At 40.9% G+C, this 27,934-nt stretch overlaps 2 protein-coding genes across 4 annotated transcripts in view; both read right to left on the bottom strand.

The window, feature by feature from the left end:
- Window positions 1-659: 659 nt before the first annotated feature.
- Window positions 660-1,565, bottom strand: LOC143745375 (uncharacterized). Its single transcript, XM_077237484.1, has one exon. It carries the CDS (start codon window positions 1,563-1,565, stop codon window positions 660-662), a length of 906 nt encoding a protein of 301 aa, XP_077093599.1.
- Window positions 1,566-9,536: 7,971 nt separating this feature from the next.
- ccdc85a (coiled-coil domain containing 85A) overlaps window positions 9,537-27,934 on the bottom strand; it is a 55,450-nt gene continuing 37,052 nt past the window's right edge. For all 3 annotated transcript variants that reach the window (XR_013205942.1, XM_077236982.1, XM_077236983.1), the window contains exons 3-4: window positions 11,106-11,163; window positions 9,537-10,090 (exon numbers count right to left, since the gene is read on the bottom strand). Coding sequence is in view for 2 of the 3 variants with exons in the window: in XM_077236982.1 (XP_077093097.1) it covers window positions 10,075-10,090; window positions 11,106-11,163 (74 nt within the window). In the remaining variant the exon portion in view is untranslated. The remainder of the gene's footprint in view (window positions 10,091-11,105; window positions 11,164-27,934) is intronic.

Genomic DNA, 27,934 nt, shown 5'->3' with positions numbered 1-27,934 from the left:
AATTTAATAATGTGTATATTAAACATGTTAATCAGGTGAAGCGATTAGCTGCATGTAAAATTCTATAACATTTCAACATTAAATATGACTAAAATCCAAATTAGTTCATGATTGGAAGTTAATAAAAACTTGGTGGTTTAAAGTGAATTGAGGAAAAGGGTAATCTTAATATTTTAAATTGTGTTAAGTAGTTTGGTGCTAATTGTAGCTCTAATCCACCTGTCGGGCAGGAGCTATATCTATTTCACAATATATTTTGTTACAAAAATTAACAATATTTGGCTTGTTTTCTAGAAAGGCTTTAGATAATAGGTGGATAGTGGGCTTGAAGTGGAGATGATGGCAAGCTATAATGCCTGAATAAAGGCTATAATGGTTGAATTCAGACAAAAGAATGTTTCATGCCGGTCAGAAGTGTGAAAGGGTCGTTGATTGAGGACCATAAAGCAAGAATTGAGCAGTTCTCCTGGCCAGACATTAGTCAAGTAGGTGTTTACAGGGCAATAAAATGGCTTATGAAATTATTCACAAAATACATAGTTTTAGAGATAATAGGGTTTATTCAATGGATGAGAATATAATACAATTTATGAAAGTGCAGATGTCCTCAAACACAAACGGCAGTGTTACAAAAATATGGCATTGGTGTATTCAAAGAATCACTCGTTCCCTCCGTTAAAATGCATCATTAATGCAGCTCTGATGTCAGCCCCTTCTGTGTTCGCATACTCAGGTAACGTCTGAACAGGAGGCTCAATGTTTAGAGTCCTGTCTGGGTGCTCTTCAGTGAAATTATCACCATGTTCCTCACAAATGTTATGAAGCACACAGCAGGTCAGTGCAATCCTCTTGCTCAGCTCCAGCTTGCAATCATTTCTTTTTAGGAGGCACCTCCATCGTCCTTTTAATCTCCCAAAAGACATCTCCACAACCGATCGTGCACTGCTCAGCCTGTAATTGTAGGTGTGCTGTTCAGGGGTCAGTCTGCCAGTGTCGGAAAAGGGCTTCATGAGCCAATTCTGCATGGGGTATGCCGGATCACCGATCAGGTAATGTCCAACATCACAGCCAGAGATGGTCACTTTGTTTTGCTCTAGTAATTCCCCGTCACTTAGGGCCTCCCACAAATGTGACTGTCGTAGCACTCGGGCGTCATGCACACTCCCTGGATAACCAACACAAACATCCCAGAAAAGACCTTTGCCATCCACAACTGCTTGCAGAACAATAGAATGCCAGCCTTCACGATTGAAATAGTCTCGTGGATAGTCCTCTGGTGCAATTATTGGAATGTGGCTGCCATCAATTGCACCCACACACTGTGGAACTCTCCAATGATTATCAAAGAAAGTGGCCATTTCTAACAACTTTTCAGCATCAGGAAATCTTATGTGGATGGGAAGGAGCACCTTGATGACTGTGTTGCAGAATTCCTGAACACAATTAAATACAGTGCTGAGGCCTACCCCAAAAAGATGGCTGATTGTCCTGTATTCACCACCCGTGGCCAGTTTCCAGATGGCAATTGCCACACGCTTTCGAGGTGTGGCAATTGCCCATGGCATGCTTGACCTGACTGCAGATATACTCAAACGATTCTGGGGATACACGGAAATTCTGCATGAATTGTAACGGGGTGAAATCCGGAACAATTGTGTCCCACCAGTGGCCAGATCGTGGGTATGCCCACATTACAGGTGGCCTCCGCCTTGCCTTCAGCTGCAAGATTGCCTGTAAAGATAGAACATATATATATATATTTTTTTTGATAGGTTTTATTATCATTTAAGATCGAAATGTCTTTCGACTGTAACCCCTACCCAAAACACACACACACCTAAGGAGCTTGCGCTCTTAGACAAAGAGTAATAAAAACTAAATTCCCGTCTGTGACTTCCAACTCTCCGACTGGCCAAGCCGACAGGAAGAGGCTGGATTTCTCCAAGGTGATAAATGTCGGCGCGCTCCACTCTCTCGCTCTTACCCTCTAACCTATCCTAGCATCATGTAACGGATCCGCGATTCCCCCTCAGGGGATCTTTTCCTTTGTTTCTTTAAGTTTTTATTTTTCCATTTCCGAATTCTCCTATGTTCATTTTCACTGACGAGTGACGTGAATTTAGCCTGAATTGTTTATTTGGTAATTTACATCAGAGACCGTTTAAACCTTCGTTTGAAAGTGCGCGCTCCAGACCATCTGCAGACCACGTGACTCTCCCACGGAACAAATCCACATGCCTTCGAAGCAGCCACACAACGAGCAACTGTGCAAGTATATATTCGTATTGAGCTTTCAGAGCTTTAAGATGTATTTTTCCGTGTTGTCTCTCAAAGGTTTTAAGGTCTGTAATTTGCCACTGATCCTTTCAGATTCTCCTCTCTCTCTCTCTCTCTCTCTCTCTCTCTCTCTCTCTCTCTCTCTCTCTCTCATTCTCTCTCTCTCTTTATTGATGCATTCTCTTTCATTATGTCGTTGCCATTATTGTGTTTGTAAATACATTTATTGTTTGTTATAACCGGTATATGTAACTTTGCCTTTATTAAATGCATTATATTAATTTATTGATTCTGTCTCTATGCTCATACAAGTCACTTTAATGCATAAGATCCAAAGCTACGTGCTTTACAAATTTACTGATAGCCTAATTAAAGAATAGTTATGGAACAGGAAAGTTGTTTCTTCTGGCCAGAGAAATAGCTTCTCCTGGAAGTCTATAAAGTAGGATAATTTGGTGAGGTTTGATTGAGATCGAATGATCAAGTTTTTGCTGGACAAAAAGATGATTCGGTCACAAATTAATCCCCTTAAAGATTATCCCGACGATCGATCTATGATAGGCATAATTGATATATTAAATAGTTAATTATAATCCTGGTTAAGTATGGATATACAATTGAGCTAATTTTAACCTTTCTGTAAAATATATTCTACATATGCAATTAATTATAATCCTTTGTGGTTAATTGCCTAAGTACATATATGAATGCAGATGCAGGGAAAATATTATCCCTTTTTGGGAGATTTAACATGTATGATTATCTGGGTCAAACCCGTATGAATAATTATTAATTGTGAAATTACTAATTTTGAATCTCCATCCCCAAAGCAAGACCCAGGTATTTTGTTACACAAGGCCACAGGTGCTCCAGGCTTCATCAATGCCATTCCAATGGGCCTTCCGAATATAGTGCAAAGTGTTCATGCCTGCACACACACATATACCCTCCCCTGTGGTGTAGCCTTATTCAGAATGTGCTCAGCTGTTTGCGTAGTTCGCGTGACTAGCTTGTGTGGTTCTGTGCATATCCAACACAATCTCACAGCAATTCGTAACTATTGGAAGCTACTTTGTATGAAATCGTACAATCTCATCCAATCTGAGTATGCCCCCATTGGTGGTTAGGTTTAGTGAAGGGGTTAGGGGAGGACCTTAACGCATACTTTTTTCTAAAAATCATATATTTTTATATCATGCACTGTACGAGTTTATATGAAATCGCCACTTTGTAATATAATTATGTTTTCCTTTTAGATTGGGTGGGTATATCATACAGTTTCGATTTCAACTTGAGCCTCTCTAATGCGATTTGTTAAATCGGATCAGTGGTCATTGTTTAGGATTCAGGAATAAGATTGTCCAGACGCTGTAGTGTGATCCTGTCATGTTTTTTTTTTTCTCAGAGTCTGTCTGCTTAAACAGCCTTTTAATCCTAAACCTCTCAATCCTTCAAGGTTCACGTTTTTCCTCATCTCTCTAACCTGCTGACAGGACGTATGAGGATGTTCGCTTGTTCCATGCTAAATGCCTGTGAGCATGAACATCTATATTCTGTGGAGAGCTGTGTTGAGAGTCGTAACATCTCTCAGTTCTGTTATTATCATTCCCGGGTAATTACAGAGACTTGTGCTTGCTGATTGCTTCTGTCAAGCAGTTAATCTTAAAATGAGGAGGTAATGAGTGCCTGGGCTAATATGCCGCATATCTCTATCTGTCTGTCCAGCGGGGGACACAGAAAAAATAGACAAATTATAGTTTGGGTACAGATAGCAGAAAACATTAAAGGATAGAGGAATGGATAGGATAAACTCCCTGCATCATGCCATTGGTTGGACGAATATATAGCCCTGGCCCAATCTCAACTTGGTTGAGCCATTGCTGTGGCAGGCTGGTCAAGACTTTAACAAACTATTGTGGATTAAAACTTGGAAATCCTTTTAGTTGGTGTAAACTTATTTTTTGTCATGACAGCTCGCTGAGAGATTGTCATGGTAATAGATATGGCAATGTTAATGTATTTGGTCATGGTGGAATAGATCTGCTACGCTGCTGCTGAAGAGCAAGTAAAGAGACTTACTACGGCCAATACATTCACAGACATGCGTGTAGAACATGCTTCTGCTGCACATATAACATACATGAAATAACCACCGTAGCAGATCAATACAGGTGGAGCTGGGGAAGATGGAGGGTTTCTAAAAGCGAAAATGCAAATGCCAAGTATTTGCATGTTGAGCAGCAAGCTCATTGGCTGCTGATGCCACAGCGTCAAATCAGCTGCACAATGTAGATAACAATGTGATCTCTATAAAATTAAATTAAGGACCTATCAGCCTGCGCCATCTAGAATTTCATGACAGAACTTTGCATGTAGTCAGGTTGATTTAGGTTGAAACTGTCACATACAAAGCACATTTTAAGGGTATCCTACAAACTATTTTGTTTTACAGCGTATTAAGACCAAAACATGGTTGAGAAGTGACCGCCATTACAGTAGGGTGTTGTCTGTGGTTACCAAGGCGTTGCTAGGTAGTTCTGGGTGGTTGATACCATAGGTTGTCACTTTTGACAAAAGTGCCACACCCCAAGTCTCTCCGATACTGTGGTCCCTCAGGCCCTTCATTCAAAGTAAAGTTCACAGTAGGTTCATTGTCCATTGTCCATTGTCAATAAAGTTACGATGGATGAAATACAACTCATTTTTAAGCCAAGCAGTGTTCCTTTGGTCAACATGGAGAGTGTGCTTGACCAACTTGAACCTGTTGCGAAATCTGCTGAGCAGAATTTCCGATTGTGTGAATTCCTATTGAAATAACCCGATTTCACCCATAAATATTGACCAAATATGACTGTACCATAGTTTTTATTTTTCATTTGTAAGTATAATTCATGTGTAGCACAAATGTAGGGCAAGTTATGTTCTGAAGTTTTATACTTGTTCAAATCCCTAATCCTATAGTTTGACCAATACCAAAAGTGATACTTGTATGAATAAGTACTGCTAATGATGTAGGCATTGCTTTTGATATTTAAGGATGCTACAGTGGTTTTGTAAAGCCGAGGGACAGGAAAAGGTGTTGAAACAAGAAAATAAATGGCTGTCCCAGTGGAATTTCTAAAAATCCCACATCCAAAAACATGTTGAGTGTCTCCATTCAAAAGTCGCTCTTATACTTGTATAAAAAGATAATGACTTTACTCTCCAGATGTGATGCAGTGCTGCCAGTTGAACGAGTACCAACATGATGAGTAATATTTGAGTCATTCTACAGTATATGAAACTTCAAGAAACCTTTTTTTTTTATTTGTGTCTGCTGTGGCTTAGCACCAATAAAAGTATATTAAACTTCCTGAAGAACGCACCACCCAATTATTGTTTTCCTTATCTTGTAAATTTAGTTTAGGGATCAAAAAACATTTCCATTTGTGTGTGCTCTGTTTAGTCAACAGCTTTCCATTTGTGTGACTTGCTCGTATTTGTTAAAGGTGTGGTGAGAAGCACTTTGCAGCGTTTTTGCGCCAGGATCAAGTTTTGGATTTATGAAGTCTTCCTTTTTAAATCACTCATTTAATTCCAATCAATAATAGGGGATTACAAGGGCCTTTTCCTCAGAAAAAGATGGTTCTATAACATTGCAGTGACCAAATAGAATATACAGTATATGAAAAGACAATTCAGTAAACAAACATTTGAGGTTCTGTTATGGGATGTAAAAGATGTGGACGGTTGTCTTTGATGTCAGAATATAAGTGGCGCTCACATGTGTCACCATGGAGATGAGTCTCTGAGGAGCCATGACTGTGTCCCCTTGTATGAGTCCCTCTCCTCTCACACTCACTCTCTCTGTTCTCGTAATGTCTAGTGAAAATCAGCAACAAACACACATATACATATACATATAGTACAGTTCATAATTATACATTATATTGTATATTATTTGATTTGCAAAGCATTTTTATTATAGAGAATATTAGATTGGATAAATATTTCTGGTGCAAAATGGCTCCCTGATCTTTTCATTTTTAATACAATTTTATCAATTCTTTGACATCTGCAATACTGGCATCAATAAATACCAGCCAAAACTTTCTTTTGCCTCATTCTGCAAAAAAATCCCTCCGGCAGAGCTCGCTTTAAGCCATAGGCAGAACGCCAGCGCAGAATTGTTGCATTTCTCTAGCTCAGCATTTCATAACTATTTATTTGTCTTTGAACAGCGCTGCATTTTTAAGTCTTCATTTTCCATCACCTCATTCTAGGTTTGAGGGGGTGAGAGCCACATCTGCTATGAAAAATGATTGTATTGATTGGTATAAATATGAAGATGTGGTTTTAATGAAAATGTGTGCGTGTGTCTGTGTGTATTAGAGAGAGAAAGAGAGAGAGGCAGAAGAGTATTTATAGGGCTTTTGGTTCCTCTCGGTCTGATGTTTGTGTTGATGGATTGGGTGTTTTTTGGTCAGGTAGGCATTCGGACCGCTCTCAGCAGGATCCCAATGAGTGCTGCATTGCAGTGAAAAGCAAAGAGCAGACATTAGGACTCAGTGTTTGTGTGTGTGAGAGAGAGAGAGAGAGTGTCGTGCTCCCTTGATAATAATACATCTTAATCAGAGCACACAGTTCTGCTCTTTGCCCCTTACCTTCTGGCTGATATACTTCCCTTACCATAGCAGAGTAAGGCACACATATTTCTTTGTATAGTATTTATCATACTTAAACATGCACAGTGACATACAGAAGACTAATAAACAAAAATATTGATGATAATAGATTTCAATAATGCTTATTTGCAAACTTCCCATATATTCTCATGATATTTGAAATACTAATTCACTTACCAGGTGTTGCCTGATTCTTGATGTTAATGGAACAGTTCACACAGAAATTAACATTCTATCATCTTTTACACATCCTCTGTCTTTTTGTCTGTACAATTAAAGTCAATGGGGACAAATGTAGTTTTGGACCCCCTGACTTCCATAGTACCATTTTTTTTAAGGAATTCATTTATTCAGCAAGGGTAATATTAAAGACTTTTTTACAAAGAAAAGAATATAATATATTTTATAAATATTTTTTTTTTACTAAAGACTTCTATTTCAAATTAATGGATTTCTTTTGAACTTTCTATTGATCAAAGAAACCTCATTACTAAGTATTACAGTTTATATTAATCAGAACAACCATTTTCAACATTGATAACAAGAAATGTTTCTTGAGCAGCAAATTAGTGTAAGGATCATGTGACACTAAAGACTGGAGTAATGATGCTGAAAATTCAGCTTTGCTGTTACTGGAATAAACTATATTTTAAAATGTATTAGAGAACAGTTATTTTAAACTGTTTATTTCAATCAAATAAATGCAGCCTTAATGAGCATAAGAGCAAAATATCTCCTTTTCTGTTCTATATAGATGAAATAAAATCATACAGGTTTAGAAAGACATGAGGGTAAGTAAATGATGACAGAATTTCTCCATTCATTTTTGGGTGAAATTAAGCAACAAGTTATAACATGTTAACATCGGGAATTTTATTTCTGGTGTCCTGTCAAACAGTGAACAGTCAAAATAAAAGCCAAATCAAGTGTTTTACATAAAGAAGACTTTATTGTCTTTTACATACATCTCTTAGTATAATATTTATAGATTCAATATTACCAGTACGTCAAAAATAACAATTATAGTTATTATATATAAAAAACTAAGCCTTAAACTACTCTTTACTTTTTAAAAACATAAATGTTTTTATATATTAATATTTGTTCTGTTTTATAATCTGTCAACAAAAATAAAAAAGTCACAGGTTACTGAGCTTATCAAGTACCTTTTGCTGTTTTTAACACTGACGGTATACAGGAGGATTGATGGTTTGCGATGTGTGTTACGTTCAATGAGAGAACAAATATAAACTATGAAGTCCTCTCATATGAAATGCAATTATACATGGAACGTGTGTGTGTGTGTGTGTGTGTGTGTGTGTGTGTGTGTGTGTGTGTGTGTGTGTGTGTGTGTGTGTGTGTGTGTGTGTGTGTGTGTGTGTGTGTGTGTGTGTGTGTGTGTGTGTGTGTGTGTGTGTGTGGTTTGTACAGTCAGCAAGTAGAGGTTCAGTGAAATACCTGGTAAAAAGAGAGGCATGATGGTTTTTATATAGTCCAGTGGGATGACAAGTCTCTATCATGGCCCAAAAACAGAGAATGTGAGGGCATGCCTTGCTTTTTCTACTCAAACCAAGCAATTGTGGGTTCTAACAGAGCCATAGGGCTGCCCTTCCTTTTGAATCAACAGACAGACAGTGAAAAGAAATCCCATTTTATTGGTGAACAATAAAATGGGTTTGGCAATTGCAAAAAGCATTGAAATGGTCTGGATATGTGTAGCTTAGAAAGCTTTGTGAATGGGCCGCTTGATTTCGGCAGCAGTGAGGCAGAAACACCAGGCATGACAGAACTCGACACAATGGAAGAATAAAGCGTCTGGCTACACAAGTCTCGGGTGCAGCAGCAGCTTTCTATGTGCTTCTTTCACATCACACAACACTGCATCTATACGAAAAGATCAGTAATGGGATATTGAGAGACAGGAGGAGCTCCCGCTTCCACTTTTGACTTTAGCAACTATATAGATAGTTATGCGTTTAACTACCATACTTTACACATGGCCATAGTCAACATAATAAATAAATGGTCATCACACAGGTCTTATCGAAAGCCAGGCAGTGATCGATATGACGTGATGTCATTATCATTAAAATTTCGGCTAAAACTTGAAATCTGCGAGCCACTGACATTCAGTATTGCTCTTTACCTTAACACATCTTGAGAAATGCCCTTGTTCTTAGAGGCATAAGACCGACTTGGTAACAGGTGTTTGCCTGCTTGTGCAAGATTTTGGCACACTGCAAAATATAATTTTAATCACTATTTTTATCTAATTGTTTATTAGTAAAAAATATCTAGACATCCTTAAATGAGCATAACTGCATTAGACTTGTTTTGAGAGATTAGCTTGAATTAATTTTCTCCCCTATAATCTCTTATATCAGAATCCCTTAAAACAAGTTGTATAATATCTCGTGTAATTTAGGCTAATTTTATGTATAATTATATACTATTTTGTACTGTTTAATATTTTAATATGTTATATTTTATAATGTTTTAAGCATATATATAATATAATTTAGTGAAGTTTGTGCTTAAAATAAATTTCTGAAAGTAAAAAGAAAACCAAAAATGTACACAAAAAAACACGTATATTATCTGAATCCCATCTAAATATCTAACACCATTTTGTTTAAAGGATGTTTTAAATTCTTTACTGTAAAACAATACAAAATAATGCAATTTTTTTTTTTGCAGTGAAGATTGATTGTGTGTTTTGTGATGACTGTAAACAATTTGTGTCATAGCGTCTCAGTCCCATTAAAAAAAAAAAAAAAATCATCTGCTTTCGTTCAAAGGAGGTAGGTCTATTTTGTTGGCAAAAGATAGATGATTAAATCTCCCATTTGAGAAATCCTTTTGGCAATCGTGTTATTTCCAGCTGTTTGTATCCTAAGGAATCTCTCCTCCAGACCTCAGTTGTGCAGGGCTGCAAGTTGTATTGGGAGACCAGCAGGAACCAGCGTGGTGAGGGAGGGGGACGAGAGACACTGGCAGCTCTAAAAAAGTTATTGTCCTTCAATCATACTTTTTCATCCTCGCCTTCCATTTCTGTCAGTGCAAGTTAAATGAAAGCAACAGGGATCCTTTTTCATGGCCCGGGTCCCAGCTCTGGATCCAGATCCAGTCGAGGTCAGGAGGCATCAAAACTAAAATGTAAACAGTTGATTAGAATGGAATATGAATTTGCATATTTATATATAAAATGGCAACATGTAATGTAATGCCATATCGCAAAAAAGTTTTTATGCTCGCAACAGGTGCTTTTTCAGGCAATTTGAAAAAGGAATATTTCGCAAAACTCCAATGGAATTTTTTTTTCGCATTTACAGGTCACCTGGCGTACGTAAAAGTCGATCATAAAGAAGGCGCAGAATGTTTGGACAGATGACGAGAGTATTACGGGAATACTGGATTCTACACAAAGAAATGCCACAATTTATCAAGACCTTGAAGCAGATAGGAGGGAGAAACACCTCAAATGTGCCGCTCTCAAATATAAGGGGCTTTCCTTGCCATTAATGCTTGGATAACACTTCTACGTCACCTTCGATCAAAAAGATTAGCTAGTGCGGTGGCTGGGATTTATGTAAACCTACCAACATCCATTGCCATGATTTTTGGGATGACTTATCGCGAGAGGAAAAAAATACATTTATTCGCATAACATCAGTTAATGGAAACGCTGTCATTTCACAATAGATTTTTATTGACATTTAGAAAATAACGCAAAATCTTTAATGGAAAACGCGGCTAGTGTCACATGATCCTTCAGAAATCATTCTAATATGCTGATTTGGTAGAACATTCCTTATTATCAGTGCTTAGCTGCTGCTAAATGTTTTTTTTTTGTGAAAACTGATGCATTTTTTTCAAGATTAATTGATGAATGGAAAGTTCAAATGGACATTTATTTAAAATATTAATCTTGTGTAATATTGTACTTCTTTACTGTCACTTTTGACCAATTTAATGCATCCTTATATAAAAGTATTATTTAGTCAAAAAACTTACTGACCTCAGACTTTTAAACTACACTAACCTAAGTGTAAACACACACACAATCAGAAATATATAACCATGTGAATCTTCAGCATATGCCATGATAATCCTCTTTTGAGCATTAGTAACATGCAAACTGTACAGTACAGATGTGAGCCTTACCTGTCCCAAAGCCTGACACTTCTACAGGTGCTGCTGCAACAGCCAGCCGATATCAGGGCTGCAGAGGAAAATAATATATTGAGCATATACTTTAGATTGTTCATTTAATATTGATGTTTAAAATGTGCTATTAGCAAAATAACAGCTCCTTAATAACAATACACGAATAATACTTTCCAGGCTACACTGGGTTCCTCAGAAAAATAGTGGGCTGATTTACTGACTCAGAGATAACGGTAATTATTATTCACTTGTTTATAGACCAATAATCAAAATGACTGTTTTACATTGCCTTTTTTGTGTAGATGGCATGAGACAACCCATAATTTTCAGTAATACCTTGTATTTTAATTTGTTCTGTTTGGTTAAATTGGCAGCATCAGGACATTTATTGTAAAAGGGAAGATACATTGTTTCAATGTGTCAAATGAGGTTAGCAGCACTATTTTAACCCACAAATATGGTTGTAACGTTAATGAACCAGACCAAAACTGAGTCAAACTGGGATTTTTTAAAGCTTTGTTTTTAAACAAAAATGTGTGGAAAGTCTGGAAACACTTTATTTTACAGTGTGCTTGTTACAGCATTTATTTACTATGGTAATAACAGTAAATTAAGCATACTTACATGCAACTAACCAAATCCTATAGTAAATACATGCTGTTAATTATTGTTATTCAGTATTTAAATGTATAGTTACACTGGAGCAAGGCCACCTTATAATAAAGTGTAAACGAAATCATTGCAAATTTGCATCAAGTTCAGTTTTTGTATTCTCATGTTTTAATGCATTTTGAGTAATATAGAGTGTGTGGCTTTACACAAATATCAAATAACGTGCAGTGTAATGTTATTTATATACAATTATAATATTTATTAATATGTGGATGCTTTTCATATAGTATTCATATTTTATTTTCTGTCAGCTTTGTTTCAATAAATTAATACCATTTTAAATAGTTTTAGTTAGCAATAACAAAACTAGTTACATGTCATCCAAATTAACACTTTATTTTGTTTCCCTTCTTTAAAAAGGAACTGAATGTGTCAACTGTAAAACAATGAGGTTAATCATGAATTACTATCATTTTTGACATTGAATTATCGAATGTTTTGATGGCCCTAGTTTCCTTTGATCAGTTGACCAAGGCTGTTTATTTGTTGCCTAAGATATTGATTTAACATTGATGCTGAGGCAAGTATCTTACCAATGCCAAAGTTTGGTATCGATCCACTCTTAGCTTAAAGTCACTTTACATCAAAGTATTAGCTGGATGCATAAATGTATACATAGAGCCAAATTAATATATGGGGTTGTGCAAGTATTTGATAGCATTTTTCAAAAATAAATAAGGATACAAAATGATAGGCTAGATAGCATGCATGTTTTGTCTTGTTAACACACTGCTATTTAATGTTCAAACAGACATGCACACGAAAGAGAGAGGATACAAAGATAGGGGGAGAGAAAGAGAAAAAATGTGAAAGAGAGAAAAGCCTGCTCTAATTCGTGTTACGTACAGTGTGATTGAACCAGCAGGAGGTGTGACCCTGAGTGTCTGCTGATGAAAAGTACTTTCTGTCTAAGTCAAGTGTCACTTCTGTAGTGGAAGGACTCTCTCTGTCCCTCGTGTGCTCACATAAGCACACACACACACACACACACACACACACACACACACACACACACACACACACACACACACACACACACACACACACACACACACACACACACACACACACACACACACACACACACACACACACAAAGCTTTAAGGAACCTTAAAGCATCCTTGTGAACTCCATATTCACATACAGACTTCACACATATAGAAATAGGTTAAGAGCTTCTTCAGAGTCAAACCAAAAAGCTATTTGGTTTTCTCTATTGATTTACTTTTCTTATTACAGTAATACTTCACTGAATCCCAAGAGACATATGTCTGTCTGTCTGTCTATCTATCTATCTGTCTGTATCTATCAATCTATCTGTCTGTCTGTCTATCTGTCTCTCTATCTGTCTGTCATAAGTATCAAATTGCATTCATAATCGGCCTTACAGTCGTTAAGTGCATCCTCGGCTTAAGGGTTAAGTTTTGTGTTCGCTTTAATGTTCTTTTGAAAAATAACAGGTTTCTCCAGGCCAGTTATGTATACCGCTTTAAAAGGGTATTTCATATATCTTTGCTGGGTAGCCATAACCATAAACATCAAATAATTTCCAAGCCTGCAGTGAGAATCAATAAGTATAATCAAATCAAGGAGCTACCATTGGCTCAAAAATACAGCTTTCAGTTCAATAAAATGTTATAGAATTAGTATGAAAATATAATAGAAAATGTATTTTAGTTTGATCGGTTTCTGGAACATTGACATGTACAGAGGACCTAAACAATTTGGGAACAAACTGAGAAAGTTAATTATTTTACTGCAGAAAGATGCTGTTATGTGCCCAAATCATGCCTAAACCGAGTACTGCTGGGCAAAAACTCCCATTTGATGAAAATACCTGATCTATTCAAAGCCTAATAGTTTGCAGGGCTCCATCAGTGTAAAGTAATAACATTATAATGGTGCATAAGGGAGCAGAACAGCGGCACATGAGATGAATGAAGGTGCTTAAACCTCTGACCCTCTTCTGTACACGTTGCATTTGTCAATATCTGTAAAAAACAGCCCTTAGTTCAAACTGTCTCTGCCCTCTGGTGCTTCAAATGACTGCAATAAAGTGTGCACTTACAAACACATAAACCCACCGAGACGCACACATATACTGGTAGTAAGCAGAGATGTTTTATGGTACAATTGTTATTTGTGAATGTAATACATAATGTCTATAATAAGCACAGAAGCTTGAAGCTGTTAAAGTTCTAAAGAAAAGAAAAAGTCCTTAAAACACATAAGCACAGATTTCAGTTTGGTGTGTTTGGAGTAACTTTTCCCTCAGGCAGCAATGAGTTTGTTTTATTGACAGAACTGCCTTTTTTAGCTTGTTTGTGACCTTGCTCTTTAATTTAGGCATTAAGATGTAAACATAAACTAAAAAATGAGGCTTGCATATAAATTGTATTTGCATTTCCTGAAGGAAATACTAGTGATTATTATTTTCTCTTCACTCAGAGAAGCTGTGAATCTCAGCTATCAATCATGACGTCACACTCATGTTTTTATAACATCAAATAACTAACTATAACCAAACTTATTTAAAAAACGAAGACATGAACTTTAGGGATGCTCATATTGACCGTTTAACTGTTTACCGAAAGTAAAAATGTTAACCGATTAATACTACCAGTTAAACGGTTTAAAAGTTAAAAGGTTTTTATATTTTTTAAGTTTTTTTTGTTTTGTTTTGTTAGTTTGCTGCATGGTTAAAAAAAATACTATATAGCCTATAGTTGTTAACTCACGGGGCGCGTCGTCACACGCAACCACAGGTGCCTACCGACATATTGCGCTGAGCAAGCAAAATGAAGCGAGCGAAAAGAAGTAGGCTACTGTGTGGGACCATTTCGACAGAAAGAGCGACGAAGTTACTTGCCAAATATGCTACTCGGTATTAAAATACAGCAGTAGTACAAGTACAATGCAATATCACTGGCGATGCAAACATCCGCGAGCATATGAAAGGCGCTTCCCGAAGCTGGCCACTCTAGCGAGACGTTATCTCTGTATTCCCGGGATATCTGTGCCATCGGAGAGGGTGTTTTCTGCTGCGGCTCTAACTGTTAACAGGCTGTGCTCCAGACTAACCCCACATCATGTAGACATGTTACTTTTTTTCAAATAAAAACTAGACAAGGTGTGGATTGAGGTAGGGCCTGCTATTTTTATTTGACGAAAAAACTTAGTCTGACGGAAAACAAATTGCCGGTTTTTCAAAGCTTCAAACGGATTCAGTGTTTTCTTTTTGACATCTTAATTTGTGAATTATTTAAGTCAAAAAATATATTTAGTGTAGGCCTAATGTGTTTTTCTCTGTTTATGTTTTTCTCTTTTGTCACTGTCAGAGATGCTGCAGGTGAGTGAAAATGTGATGTGAATCCAGGTTCTTTTATTGATCTGTTCTGTATGCTGCTGTTTAAACGTTAATATAAACACGTGAAATTTTTTTTGTGGTATTTTTAACGGGTCACAGACACTCATCAATTTTATTTTTTATTTAATGCCAATTCAATATTATAATCTTATCAGTTAACGGTTAGTAGTCGGATAATGAGCGGCGGTTGTCGGGCGGGAAAATTAACCGTAATGAGCATCCCTAATGAACTTAGATCAGCGTGATAAAAATGACCTAAAATGACAGAGAGGGCAGGCTTGTTACCAATACTGCAGCCAGCCACCTCACCTGGGGGCAATCGAAACGTTAATGCTTTGCTTTTCTGGACTTGTGTGGCACACTTGATATGCATAAATTAAATGCCACATCAGAACAGCTTTAAACTAAACCATTATGATGTGTTGTTTACTGTCAGCTACATGAGAAGCAACGCGTGACGCAAATCACAAAATCCGAATTGAGTAACCAAACATGCAAAAATAAAAAAATTCCAATGCAAGTGAGCATGTCAGTTAGATTTTCAATGATAAACTTTCTCAAGAGGAGTTTATAACAATCATAAATAGAAAGATTGAAATCTACAACGGAGGGTTCAACCTTTGTCAGTCCCCATTTGTGGATAGAGAGACAACTGATGTACAAAATTTATTTTTTATATATATATATATATATATATATATATATATTATATAAAAAAGTATATATATTATGTATATATATATATATATATATATATATATATATATAGGAGCGTTCAGAAAATATTTTAGCTTCTTAACTTTAGCTTTTATTGCATTTTGTCTTTCACAAAAAAGTATAATATGAAAAACTTGGCACACTGTAAAAAAGTATATCAATAAGTTATGACAAGGTATGTTTTTACATTGCTTTAATCAAAATAAGTTAAAGGGGAACTATGCAGTTTTTTTAGCTTAACTGAACAGCTTCGGAGTTATTGGAATGGTTATATGACTTTTTTCGGGTTGAATGTTGGCCATCTTCATGTAAAACGTTTTAAGCCATCAAATGTGGTAGGCTACTTTGTTATTATAAAGTGCAGAGGCGCTCTGCTTGAGTGGTATTTACGACAGTAACGTTAAATACAAGTACTCTACAGCGACTCTAGGGGTCGCTGTTTGACAAAAACGAAATTCCAGCATGGTGTGCCTTAAAGCTATTTTCAACTTTTTTTATGTTATACAATAATTTTTTTTTAAGTCTGTCTAAAAAGACTTTTAAGTTGACTTTAAGTAACGTCCTGGTTGCGTATGCAACTCATCGTTCTCTGAAGGAGGGAACGGAGGACGTAGTCGACTGAATGGGGATCTCGCTAGAGAGCCTATCCTCTTCGAGTACTATTGAACGAGCCAAAGTAATTGGCGTGCGTGATTCGCATCACACACTCCGCCCCCGCGGCGCGGGTATAAATACGGAAGTGGATGCACGCACTAGTTGCTTTTCGCTGAGGAGCCGAGAGTAACCCGGGGTCAGCGGTGGTCCAGCAGTAGTGGCAAGGGGACTACGTCCTCCGTTTCCTCCTTCAGGGAACGGTGGGTTGCATACGCAACCAGGACGTTCCCTTTCAGTCGATAACGTCAGACGGTCGACTGAATGGGGATAACCTTTGAAAACGCCGCTAACGCTGCCACCTTCCAGTGCCTAAACCAAAGCCTCCTGATGCCCCCGCAAATTTAAGGCGGGGAAGGACAGGGCTTAGGCCAGGGAAGTCACTGCTGTTCCTACAGGACCACTGGGAAAGCGTTCCCCGTACATTGGAAGGAAGGGACGCTGCGGACGCCACATCCAACCCAGAGGGAGGTTACGTGGAGGATACACATATGGACTGGGCGGAAACCGGGCAGTCTAACATATGGAATGTCACTGGGGTGGCTCCAGCCTAAGACGGGGGGAGACACACCGGACAGTGACAGCAGAGAGACTCTGCCGAGGGAAGACACGGGCTTGCCGCAGGGAGCCGTATCGTGGAAGAATACACATATGGGGTCGCCGTAGGGACCGCAAAATATGGACCCAGCCTAACACAGGTTCCACACTGCTTACGAGTGGTAGGCCTAACACCAGACTAGACTTGCAGGAAAGCGAGCACTGAAGTGATCGAAAGCTTTCAGGATCTCCTCTGGAGAGAAGACGCACTCAACGACTAGGTTCCACTTCTAAAAGCGTAAGCACGCCATTTCTAGGGGGTGCTCGCAGAAGTGATGGTAACTATCACATGTCCCTGTGATAGCCACCTGAACCTCCGTGTTCAGATGTAAGACCGCCCGGAATCTCTGGGGTAAGAACGCGGGTGCCATCGTGCTCGTCCCCGTAAAGAGTTTTCAGGGGAAGTCAGGAAGGCTGTCGATGGGAACCAGGTCTAGTTGGGCCAATAAGGGGCAACTATGAAGACCTGTTTCTCTCCTGACCTGGCACGTAGGTGCAAGCGACGGGCGCAAAAAGACAGGAGCATTGCTCAACACAACATGTGAAGATCACTGGGCTTCAGGAGCATTTTCTGCTCAGCACTTGAGTGTGATAAGTTACCTGAGCTTCAGGAGCATTCCTGCTCAACACCTGAGTGTGATAAACTCACTGAGCTTCAGGAGCATTTCTGCTCAAAACTTCAGTGCGAAGAACTTCACTGAGCACCAGGAGCATTTCTGCTCAGCACTGCGTGTGATGAATTCACTGAGCTACAGGAGTATTTCTGCTCAACACCTGAGTGTGATGAACTCACTGAGCTACAGGAGCATTGCTGCTCAACTAATGAGTGCGATGATCTTCACTGAGTTTCAGGAGCATTTCTGCTCAACATGAAGTGTGATGAATTCACTGACTTGAGCAGGCGCAAGGCGACCATGAGTCGCAGTCGCTTTTAGAAGGCTCACTGGGGTTAAACGCATATCTGCGGGCCCCTGGGGCAGCTGAGAGCCAGTGTTTGTCCAAGGGTAGTCCGCTAGGTTTGTACAAACACTGGCAGGAAGACGAAACCGGAGGGGCAACTGAGCGGCCCCGGAATGGTCATGACCCAGCTGGACCCAGGGGATGGAGTCTCCACTTGCCCTGGCTATAACTGTCGTGAGGCTCGATGGCGGCACGATTGACTAGAGCGGGAAGAGTGGAACAAAGCGTCCTCAGAAGCTTCTGACTCCAAGGAGGAGGTGACGGGTGAGTTGTGACATGCAAGGGAAGCTTGCGCAACGGTCGCAATGTCTAACCACTCGAGGCACGAATGCCCGTGTAGTCGAGGGTCGCCCAGGCCCCCGTTAAAACACGCCCTTTGTACATGGCCCCTCTGTTGAAGAGGGTTTGGCAGCAGACCGGGATGAACTATAGTCACACAGGGAGAGCTGCTCTGCCACGGTCACCTAGGGACTCGATCATGAAGCTAGCGCTGAAGCGGTCACATATGGAGGAAGCCAATGGCTGCAACTACCATATACCCCAGGAGCCTCTGAAAGTTCTTTCAGTGGGACCCTTTCTCACTTCAAACACCAGCTGAACACATTCTCATTGGAGAGACGTGTTAGACCGAGTCCATCTCCAAAACTGAAAAAGAGATACTCAGCCCGTGGGCGAGATTACTCTCTTCCAGTTGACCTGAAGACCCAACGGGCTCTGGAGCACTCGAAGGGAAGGACACTGTACTGTTACTCCACCCTTACACGCAACCCACAGAATGGCCTGCGGTGCGGAAGGTAGAGATCTGTTTTTAAGCACATGTCTTTCAGGTAGGAGCTGCAGACCAATCTTGGGCCAAGATGGTCACGACCCACCACCTAGTAGCACGAAGAACGAGTTTACAACTGGCCTTCGTACCGGATGGAGGAGCGGCTATATCAAATCCTTCGCCAGCAGGATAAGATAAGCATGCACAAGCCAGGAGCACTGCTCATCACTCGGTGTGATGAATATCACTGAATTTTCAGGAGCACGTTCTGCTCAACACCTAATGTGATGATTATCACTGACTTGAGCGGGGTAGCCGAGCCTGAGGTGGGGGAGCAAAGTAGAGAGAGTGGTGTTAGTGTGCTGTGCAACACTTACCTGTCTCCACTAGCAGCAGGGGGCGCGTAAGAAGGCGGATGACCGGGTCCTCGAACGCACCAAGCTGCCTGCTGACGACCAAGGGGGAGCTGAGGGGTGTAAGGCTATACAGGGTCACACCCGCCAGACTGGCCCTCTTGGGACCCAGGAACAGATGAAATTGCTCTCTCTTTGAAGTGTGGGTACTGGTTTCTCCGTTTTTTTGGGGTTTTTTTTAGGGAGCTAGCGGCGGAACAGACACACACACAAACAAAGGCTCCATCCGACCCTCACCCGGGGGGAGGGAGTGATCGTGCCACTCCAAGAGCATCTCATCCATTCCTGGGCGGCCCGCTCCGGAAAGCTCCCGCTGTCGCTTGCCACCTGGCTTGGCAGCGCCTGGAGCGGGCTGGGCGTCTCTACTGCGGCCGGCTCCATGCTGAGGCCTGGGTGGAGGCTGCTGTGGAGGGCCAGCAGGAGCGGCGGCCGGGGAACGCCCACGGGGACGAGCAGGCGGAGGAGCTGCCACCGGGGCAGGATGTGCCAGATGACCTCCGTCTGCGCTTGAGCGGCAGAGAACTGTTGGATGCAGTTCTCCACCGCGACGCCGACCAGCCCAACCTGGGAAATTGGGGAGACCAGGAACCGAACCTTGTCCGCATCCGCCATACCAACCAGGCTGAGCCAACGAAGGCGCTACTGGACCAACAAGGTGGACATCGCCAGACCGATCGCGCACGCTACTACACTCATGCCCCGGAGGGTGAGGTTGGATGCAGTGCGGTGCTCACCTATGAGCGCACGGTCTGGATTACCCTTGTGCATGCCATGGGTGCCCTAGCCTGCAGCAACGCCATGGCACGCAAGAGAAAGAGGCTTGCCCACAGGCTTTGTAAGCTCTGCCCATCGGAACGGACGAAAACTCACAGGCCTTAGGGGGGAGACGAGGATCCCCCCAAAAGGCAGCGGCCGCCGGACACAGGTGCACCTTTGTCGACAGACCGCTCCAATGGAGGGACACATCGCAACCCTTCACCGTTCCTCCATCAAGGGTAATGAGGGGGAAAAGCTATTCAGGCAGTTTCTGCCAGAGAAAGATGCTGTTCAACACCTGATAAGCTCTCCATGCATTCCGGGAAAGAAAGGCACTGGGGCGGCGAGCTGAGAACCAGCGCGGCCCGCCCCAAGATACCAAACTCCAGATTCCAACCGAGACTGAACGGGACACGGTGGAGGTTCCACTCGAGCCCGGCAGCCTCGGCGGCCCGTTTCAGCATAGCTGATAATTCTGGATCTGGCTCGGGCAACATTGAACTCCCAGAGGGAGACAATGCAGCCGAGTCATCATCTCAGCTCACCCTCCGATGCTGCAATCGGCGTCCTGTCCTCCAGGGGAGCCCCGAGTGAAACCGCTGGCCCACCCATTACAGATGGACCAGCAGACAACACAGGAGGCTCCAGTGGTTGCAGTGGAAGGGAGGAGTGAGGAGCCTACAGGGAATGGTTACCGGGCGGGACATTCAACACTATCCTCCGGTCACCCATCCCACACAGCACCCGAGGGTGGGGCATGGTAATGGGGACTCGCTCTCCGCGAACGAAGGCGAGTCTCGCCCTCAACACTGCGACAGTCATGTTCCCACAGTGTAAACATGAGCTGTCCACAAAAGCTGTCTGAGCGTGTTGTCAGCCCAAACACGTGACACAACAGTTGTGACCATCAGAGGGAGACAGGGAACGACCGCACCCAGAAACGCACGGGCGGAATGACATCTTGAAAAAGACGCACCCGTGTTGCTCTTTCAGAAAATAGGACCGTCACCACTGCCGGAGCACACAGGGGAATGACCGCGGCAACACTGATCAGAGAACTGAAACATCGAAGCACTCACTTTTCTGCCCTCTAACCAGCCATCAACACACACAAACATTTAGAAATTTGTTGCTGTTAAAACAGCAGTTGAGAGCTCAAAGCTCGCGATCACCGCTGCACTCGCGCTGTAGAACACCAGCACTGGGAGAGTCTTCCTGAAGAACACCGACACACTCGCTCGTTGTAGACAACAGCACTCTCAGAGACATCAAACGATCGGCTCCGAAGCGAAAGGCAACTAGTGCGTGCATCCACTTCCGTATTTATACCCGCGCCGCGGGGGCGGAGTGTGTGATGCGAATCACGCACGCCAATTACATTGGCTCGTTCAATAGTACTCGAAGAGGATAGGCTCTCTAGCGAGATCCCCATTCAGTCGACCGTCGACTACGTCTGACGTTATCGACTGAAAGGGAACTGTTTTGGCTTAAACATTCAAGTTTATTGTACTTAAAAATTGAAGGCAACAACTTTTTTATTTGTTTTTGTCCTCTGTGGACAAGACCCCTGAACTACAAAACTAAGATTGAATTCAACTAAATGGTCTGTGCTGAATTAGTTGCAGAAAATCATAGAGAAGATAAAGGACAATACACCGCAATAAGAGGAATTTCAATAGACTGGCTCCTTGCAAGCGCAGTAATGAGCAGTGCAGTGTTGGTCTGGGAATGTTTTGGCGATGTCTTGAGCAGCACTGCGGTAGAATCTTCATTAACATGGGAGGAGCAGGTGTGCTCCAGCAGGAGATGCAGACAGGACATTGATACACACTTTTAACTGGCTGTACATGTACCCAGTTACACGTGTGTGCATCCACAATATGTACAGTACTTGCATGTAAAATTGAGGCTGATTCAGTGATGTGTATTGTCATCTTAAAGGGCACCTATTATGGCCCTTTTTAGAAGATGTAATATTGGTCTTGGGTGTCCCCAGAATGTATTTGTGAAGTTTCAGCACAAAATACCCCCCAGTTAATTTATTATAACCATTTGAATGTGTCATTTTTGGGGCCTGTTTTGAAACAAGCTGTTTTGAGGCAGACGACCTTAAATGCCAATGAGCTGCTAATCCCCACCCTGCCGCTGGATGTGGGCGTAACTTGCATAACTATGGCAATTAACAGTCGGTAGAACCATAATGGCCGAGAGTGATAGACCCGCAATTGTGTATGGCATACGGCCGTATGTTTGAAACAGAGTCCGACCCAGACGACGAAGAGACTCAGGCTGAAGAAACACGATCGAGATGTCTCGGAATGGTTATTTGATACATTTATGAACTCATTGCGTTGTCATCGCTGTGCAACACACACACATACACACACAAACTGTGATAACGTTGACGCAAATGTTTGAAAACACAAACACAAATACCGATAATAACAATAACTATATCTTAAAAAACATATAAAAACGTGTGGTTATTTAAAATGTTTAAATTACATAAATCATTTGACGACGACAACAACAACATTTGTTGTCGATGACTATTAACGTTACCTCAGAAATCATAAAATACACTTACTTCTTCAGGAATTGTCGTTGGATCGCGAACATTAGGCAACGATCCACCCTTGAGGATTAATTTTGTAGCAAGACCTGCTTTGAATTGACCGCCGTTCAAAAAACAGTCACTCTCAAAATGATTTGAGCAAACATAAACGTACTTCGGGAGTGTAAGAGGCGCATTTCCTTCATAAATAAAATCCACCCACTGCGTTTTCAGTGGCTCTGATGTCGGAAGCAAGTGCAAACAACTATGCGAAGTATTACAGCCCACAACAAAACACTTATTTTTCTTAGGAGGCATTTTCTAGAAGGCAGCACAAATCTTCAGAACAGCGGTCCGGCTGTCGTTGAAACAACAATGGAGGATCAGATCACCGAGGGAGGTACCAACCACCAACCACACTGTCAATCAAACCCCTTTCCCATGTTCTACGTCACAAAAAGCTGAATCTTAGAACAGCTCATTCTGAGAGAGTGCATATGAATTATTGAGATTGTAAAAAAAACACTGGGTGCATTTTTATCATTCTAGGGTGGTTTTGCTCACACACTGCCAACACACATTTATGTTCAAACAGCATGTAAAAGTGAATTTTGCATAATAGGTGCCCTTTAAGCAACCAATACGTTGATTCAGTTTCTTTTTCTATTTCTTTCTTTCCTCTTTTTGTTTTTCTCCTCATTTCTGCTGTATTCAGTCAGAACAAGGCTTCCCTGCTGCCCTTCACAAGGTCAGCTGCTGGGCCTCTCATTAAACAATCCCATCAGCCATCTCTCTAACTCTCTTATCATCTGCGCTAGTCCACTGCTGTCTGGCCTTTGAGTTTAAAATGAGAACAGAATGAATATTCCCATGAGAGGCAGTGTAGCAAACACAAATCAATATCTCCCAGTCTCTTAGAAAGAAGTATGGGACGTATAGTTTGCTCATATTTTAGGCCGACGTATATATTTTTTCTCACATTTCTTGACAGCTATACACTTCAATTTGAAGATGAGATTGTCTAGTGGCATACCATATAATTGTATTATCTCTCCAGAGTCATATTGGTTGGACTCAAGGCTTATGCTCTCTGCTGACAAAGAAAAGCCTAAACCTTTCAGATCAGTGAAAGGAGGCAGAGCGGAGAGTGTCAGAAAGGATAAAGTAGCCTTGTAACAATAAGCATACAGGAACAATATGCTTCACATCAGTCCACTGGACCTTTGGCCTGTTTGTTATTGGTGGAATAGAGAAATGATGAACGGAAGCAAAAAGAGAAGCGACTGTCTTTGATGTCCTCAGAGCAGACACACTATTCTGTTGTTCAAAGAACTCTCTCTCACACACACACACACACACCATAGTCATCATTCATTACCAATCATGGAAGCAATTTTTTTTTTTTTTGTGGAGACCATACAGCAATTTCAAGGAGACAGCAGACAATACGACTACATCTGAATTGATCAACACACACTCAGTACTCTGCATATTATGTGCAGTATCATTATCGAGCCGAGAAACTGTATTCCAAAAAATAGCCCAAGATGACTTACATTTATCAATATAGTGAGGGCCGTCAAAGGGCTAAATGATAAAAACCGTCATGATTTGGTTATTCCTAGTATTTTGTATGTTTGAAGTGGAAATTCAGATTTTTTTACACATCAATACATTACAAAGCTTTTACTCTATCTATATCTGTGTTTTAAGCTCCAGCAAAGTTGGTGCATTTATGTGATCTGATGTTTCTGTTTTGAGATGTTGATATGGCAATAATTTAAGGCAGGTCTATGACAGGTGTGATTTGCAGAGAATATTGTTCCTTTCCATGGCTGCCAGTTAACAGATCTAAGAGTTGCAATATTCCATTTGTATTGTAACAGTTATTGGGCCCTATTTTAACGATCTGAAACGCAAGTGTCAAAGCGCAAAGCGCAAGTAACTTTGTGGGCGGATCCCGGCGCTGTTGCTATTTTCCCGGCGGGATAAATACCTCTTGCGCCTGGCGCAAATCTAAAAGGGGTTGGTCTGAAGTAGCTTCATTATAAGAGCTTTATATCACATTAGATAAGAGCTTTATATCACATTCCCTTTAAGAGCACGATGAACGAGGTGCGCTTGTTCCATGGCGCAATAATATTATAACAGCGCATTTACCAGGCACGCTTAAGAATCGGTTAAAATAGCATCTGAATGTACGCGCAACGCGCCATTGACTTTAGACTAGGTTTTTTCTGGTCAGTGGCGCAATTGTTTTATAGAACAGCAAAATAGCATGAGGGAAAGTTTGCACCGGAACACGCCTCCTCTTTGCGCTGAACCGCCCCGGGAAGCGCAAGTGTATTTCTTAGTTAACCGATGTGTGTCTGTGGAGGGAAAAGTCCGCTTTGCACGGGTGCAAAATAGGAATGATACATGCGTCAGTGTACAAAGTAATTTGCGCCGGGTGCAAGATAGGGCCCATTATGTTTTCACAGACCATTTTGGTAGAGTTTAAGCTTATAAAAGGGGTCCTCAGTGAACCATAGCCTATACTGTACCATAGTAGGTAATACTTTGTGAACAAGAATCAATTTATGTTAGATGCAATGGAAACAGTCAGCAGTTCAGAATCAGGTTTGAGGAGCACATAAATATTAATGCATTAAACACTCTTAAACAAAACATAATAGGAGTGGATTGACTTCAAAGTGAAAAGCTAATGAGAGGAGTAGGAATAGCCTTTTGGCCTACTTTACAGGATGTTCTGGGAGAAAAACCTGATCGCTATCTTAAACGCACTGTGCTCCCTGCTGCCCTTACGAGGAATGAATGACAATGAGCCACAACTTCCCACCTCTGCCGGGATCGTCCGGTCATCCTACATTCCCTACTGTACAAGCCGGTCAACCTTTAATGAGCTTTTTTGCAAATAAATTTGAAATCCGGACCTTGCTGACCTCACCAATTTTCTACAGGCAAAAGAGGGCAATTTTTATAAACGCATCTGCATGACTGTTTTTTAATATTGTGGTGCCCTCCGCAAAGTGTATGTTCCTGAGTATGAAACAATGGGAAGCCATCAAGGAAATCAGGTCAGTTAAGAGATTAAATTACAATTTGGAGGGGGGGGGGGGGGGGCTCAATGTACTTTCCCTAACAATAACAATTTAGAGTGAAGACAGTCGGTATCTGCACCACACAGGAACACACTCTCCTAATAAGCGAGCATCTTCCCTGAGGAGAACCGTTTCTCATATACCACCAAATATACATATCATATTCCACCAAAAAAGAACGGGTTCGGAACTGGTGCTGGTTCAAAGTTGGTTCGGAGTTGGTTCAACTTGCGAACCACCTCAGAACCTGTTTGTTTTTCCACTTCTAGAGCGCCCAGCGAACGACGTCGTTACGTTACTGTGTACGTCGCTTTACGTCTCAGCTAGAAACGCTTGCAAGTACAACATTACTTTGGGATTATCTCTAACTCGTGAACCAAGAAGGCTTTAAAAACAATTGAAGATTAAGTCTTTTAATCTTTTCCTTTGATATGTAATCTTTTCTGATTAGTTATGTACACCTGTCTTGTCTTTTTTTTCTCTCCGTTTATTTGTTCTATTTTGTGACTGTTTTCTTCTTTGCTTACATAATGTTTTCAATAAAAAAAAATAAAAAAAAGCTAGAAACGCTTGCGCCAACTTCAAGCATAACAATTACAATGGCGGACTACATCGTGTTTCTGCAAATGTTTCTCCTGGCTTTGCGGTCAGAAAAGATGTTTAGGACACATCTAAACCCGCCCCCAGCCCCCGACGTAAGCATGACGTGGTAAAAGAACGGGTCTCTGGTTCTAGTCCAGCAAAGAGTTGGTGCCGCTTTGGAACCAGTTTTCCTGGCCGAGAACCGGTTCTTTGGCTGTCGAAACACAAAGAACTGGTTCGCGCGCAGGCACCGGCTCCGAACCGGCTCTCAAAACGCTTTGCTGGAAAAGGGGTAATAGTTGTTCAAACTCACTTTTAAGGTCTAAAATCGCCCTACAAATGGTAAACAGAAGTTTGAAATACAACACATTTTTCTGACAAATACACACTCCCTGAAGCACCAGTGAAACAGCAGAAATTCAAATTCTCCATAAATACTGTGTGTGTCCCCAATAGAGCTTAAGCACACTGTGCTTTCAAAAATGACACCTCAGAAAACCAAAACCCTTTGACTCTTCTTTTGTTCACTGCATTAAGCAATTCACAAAAAAATCTGACTCAAAATCATTCAAAAGACAAGTCATATTATGGACCATTTTTTTATTTTGAATGCTCAAGTCATTATTTATATCAATTGCATGAAATGTTTGTATTCCACAAAAAAACAAAATGTAATGTGGGTCTTAAACAAGTGAGTAAGTGATGACAGAATTTTTCTTTAAGTATGTAAAACATTTTGCCTGTGCGTATGGATTAAGCTGAAAGTTAGAAAGGTAGGTAGATGAGTGTGAAGAAGCTTGTGTTGTCACCATGGGTCTTTATTGTAACTAAACAATCTCAAGGTTGTGTGATTGACGTGTGCTGCTGGATGGAGCAGTACAGATGACATAATGTCCTCCCTGTGAAGACTCTGTGAGAATCTTCCACACACAGTCATGTCAACCCTATAAATAACCACAAACAACCTGAGTCTCTTGCCTCAGAGAAAATGAACCTTCTTCCAACTCATGTCATTTCAAATGTGAAATGAGCAGGGTGTCCAAATTCTTAGTAGTCATGAAACAGTAAGAAAACTATTCATGACCTACTACATGCGCATGTACACATATTTGAGTGTTCAAATAGTGGTTTGCTGGTCTCCCAGCCTGATGAGGCTTGTCTGAACTGGTATTAGAGGTGTTTTGCACGTTTCAGCATGGCTAGGCTGAAAGACCATCTACAGTAAGACCTGGGGCCTCATTTATAAAACTTTGCGTAGGTTTTGCGTCAGAAGTGGCGTACGGATGAAACATAGGACGTGCGTACGCACAGAAGTATTCGGATTTATAAAACCGTGCGCACGCACATCCTACGCATTTTTTCCTTAATAAATCCCAATCAATTCTAAATGTAGCGCAGCTTTTGCGGCTTCATGTCACGCCCATAGTTGCCCATAAATAGTCCGTGAAACGCCCACAAGTTAATATTCATAGATTGTGAAATTATGGCAAACATAGAGAGGAAATCAAAAAAACGTAACTTCACTCAATGTGAAGTAGAAGTTATCGTTGGCGAGGTGGAAAAGAGGAGAAAAATGTTGTTTGGAGGGCACAGTGTGGGCATTACTAATGCCAAAAAGGCACTTGAGTGGCAAAAGGTTGCAGACGCTGTAAATGCTGTAGCCTCACAACCTCGGACTGTGGCCGAAAT

This window comes from Siphateles boraxobius, unplaced genomic scaffold (genome assembly GCF_051911475.1).
Source record: "Siphateles boraxobius isolate OS27281-9 unplaced genomic scaffold, OSU_SipBor_1 20, whole genome shotgun sequence".
In the NCBI taxonomy this organism is placed as follows: domain Eukaryota; kingdom Metazoa; phylum Chordata; class Actinopteri; order Cypriniformes; family Leuciscidae; genus Siphateles; species Siphateles boraxobius.
The sequence above is the reverse complement of the archived record's forward strand: the minus strand, read 5'-3'. Positions and strand labels throughout refer to the sequence as shown.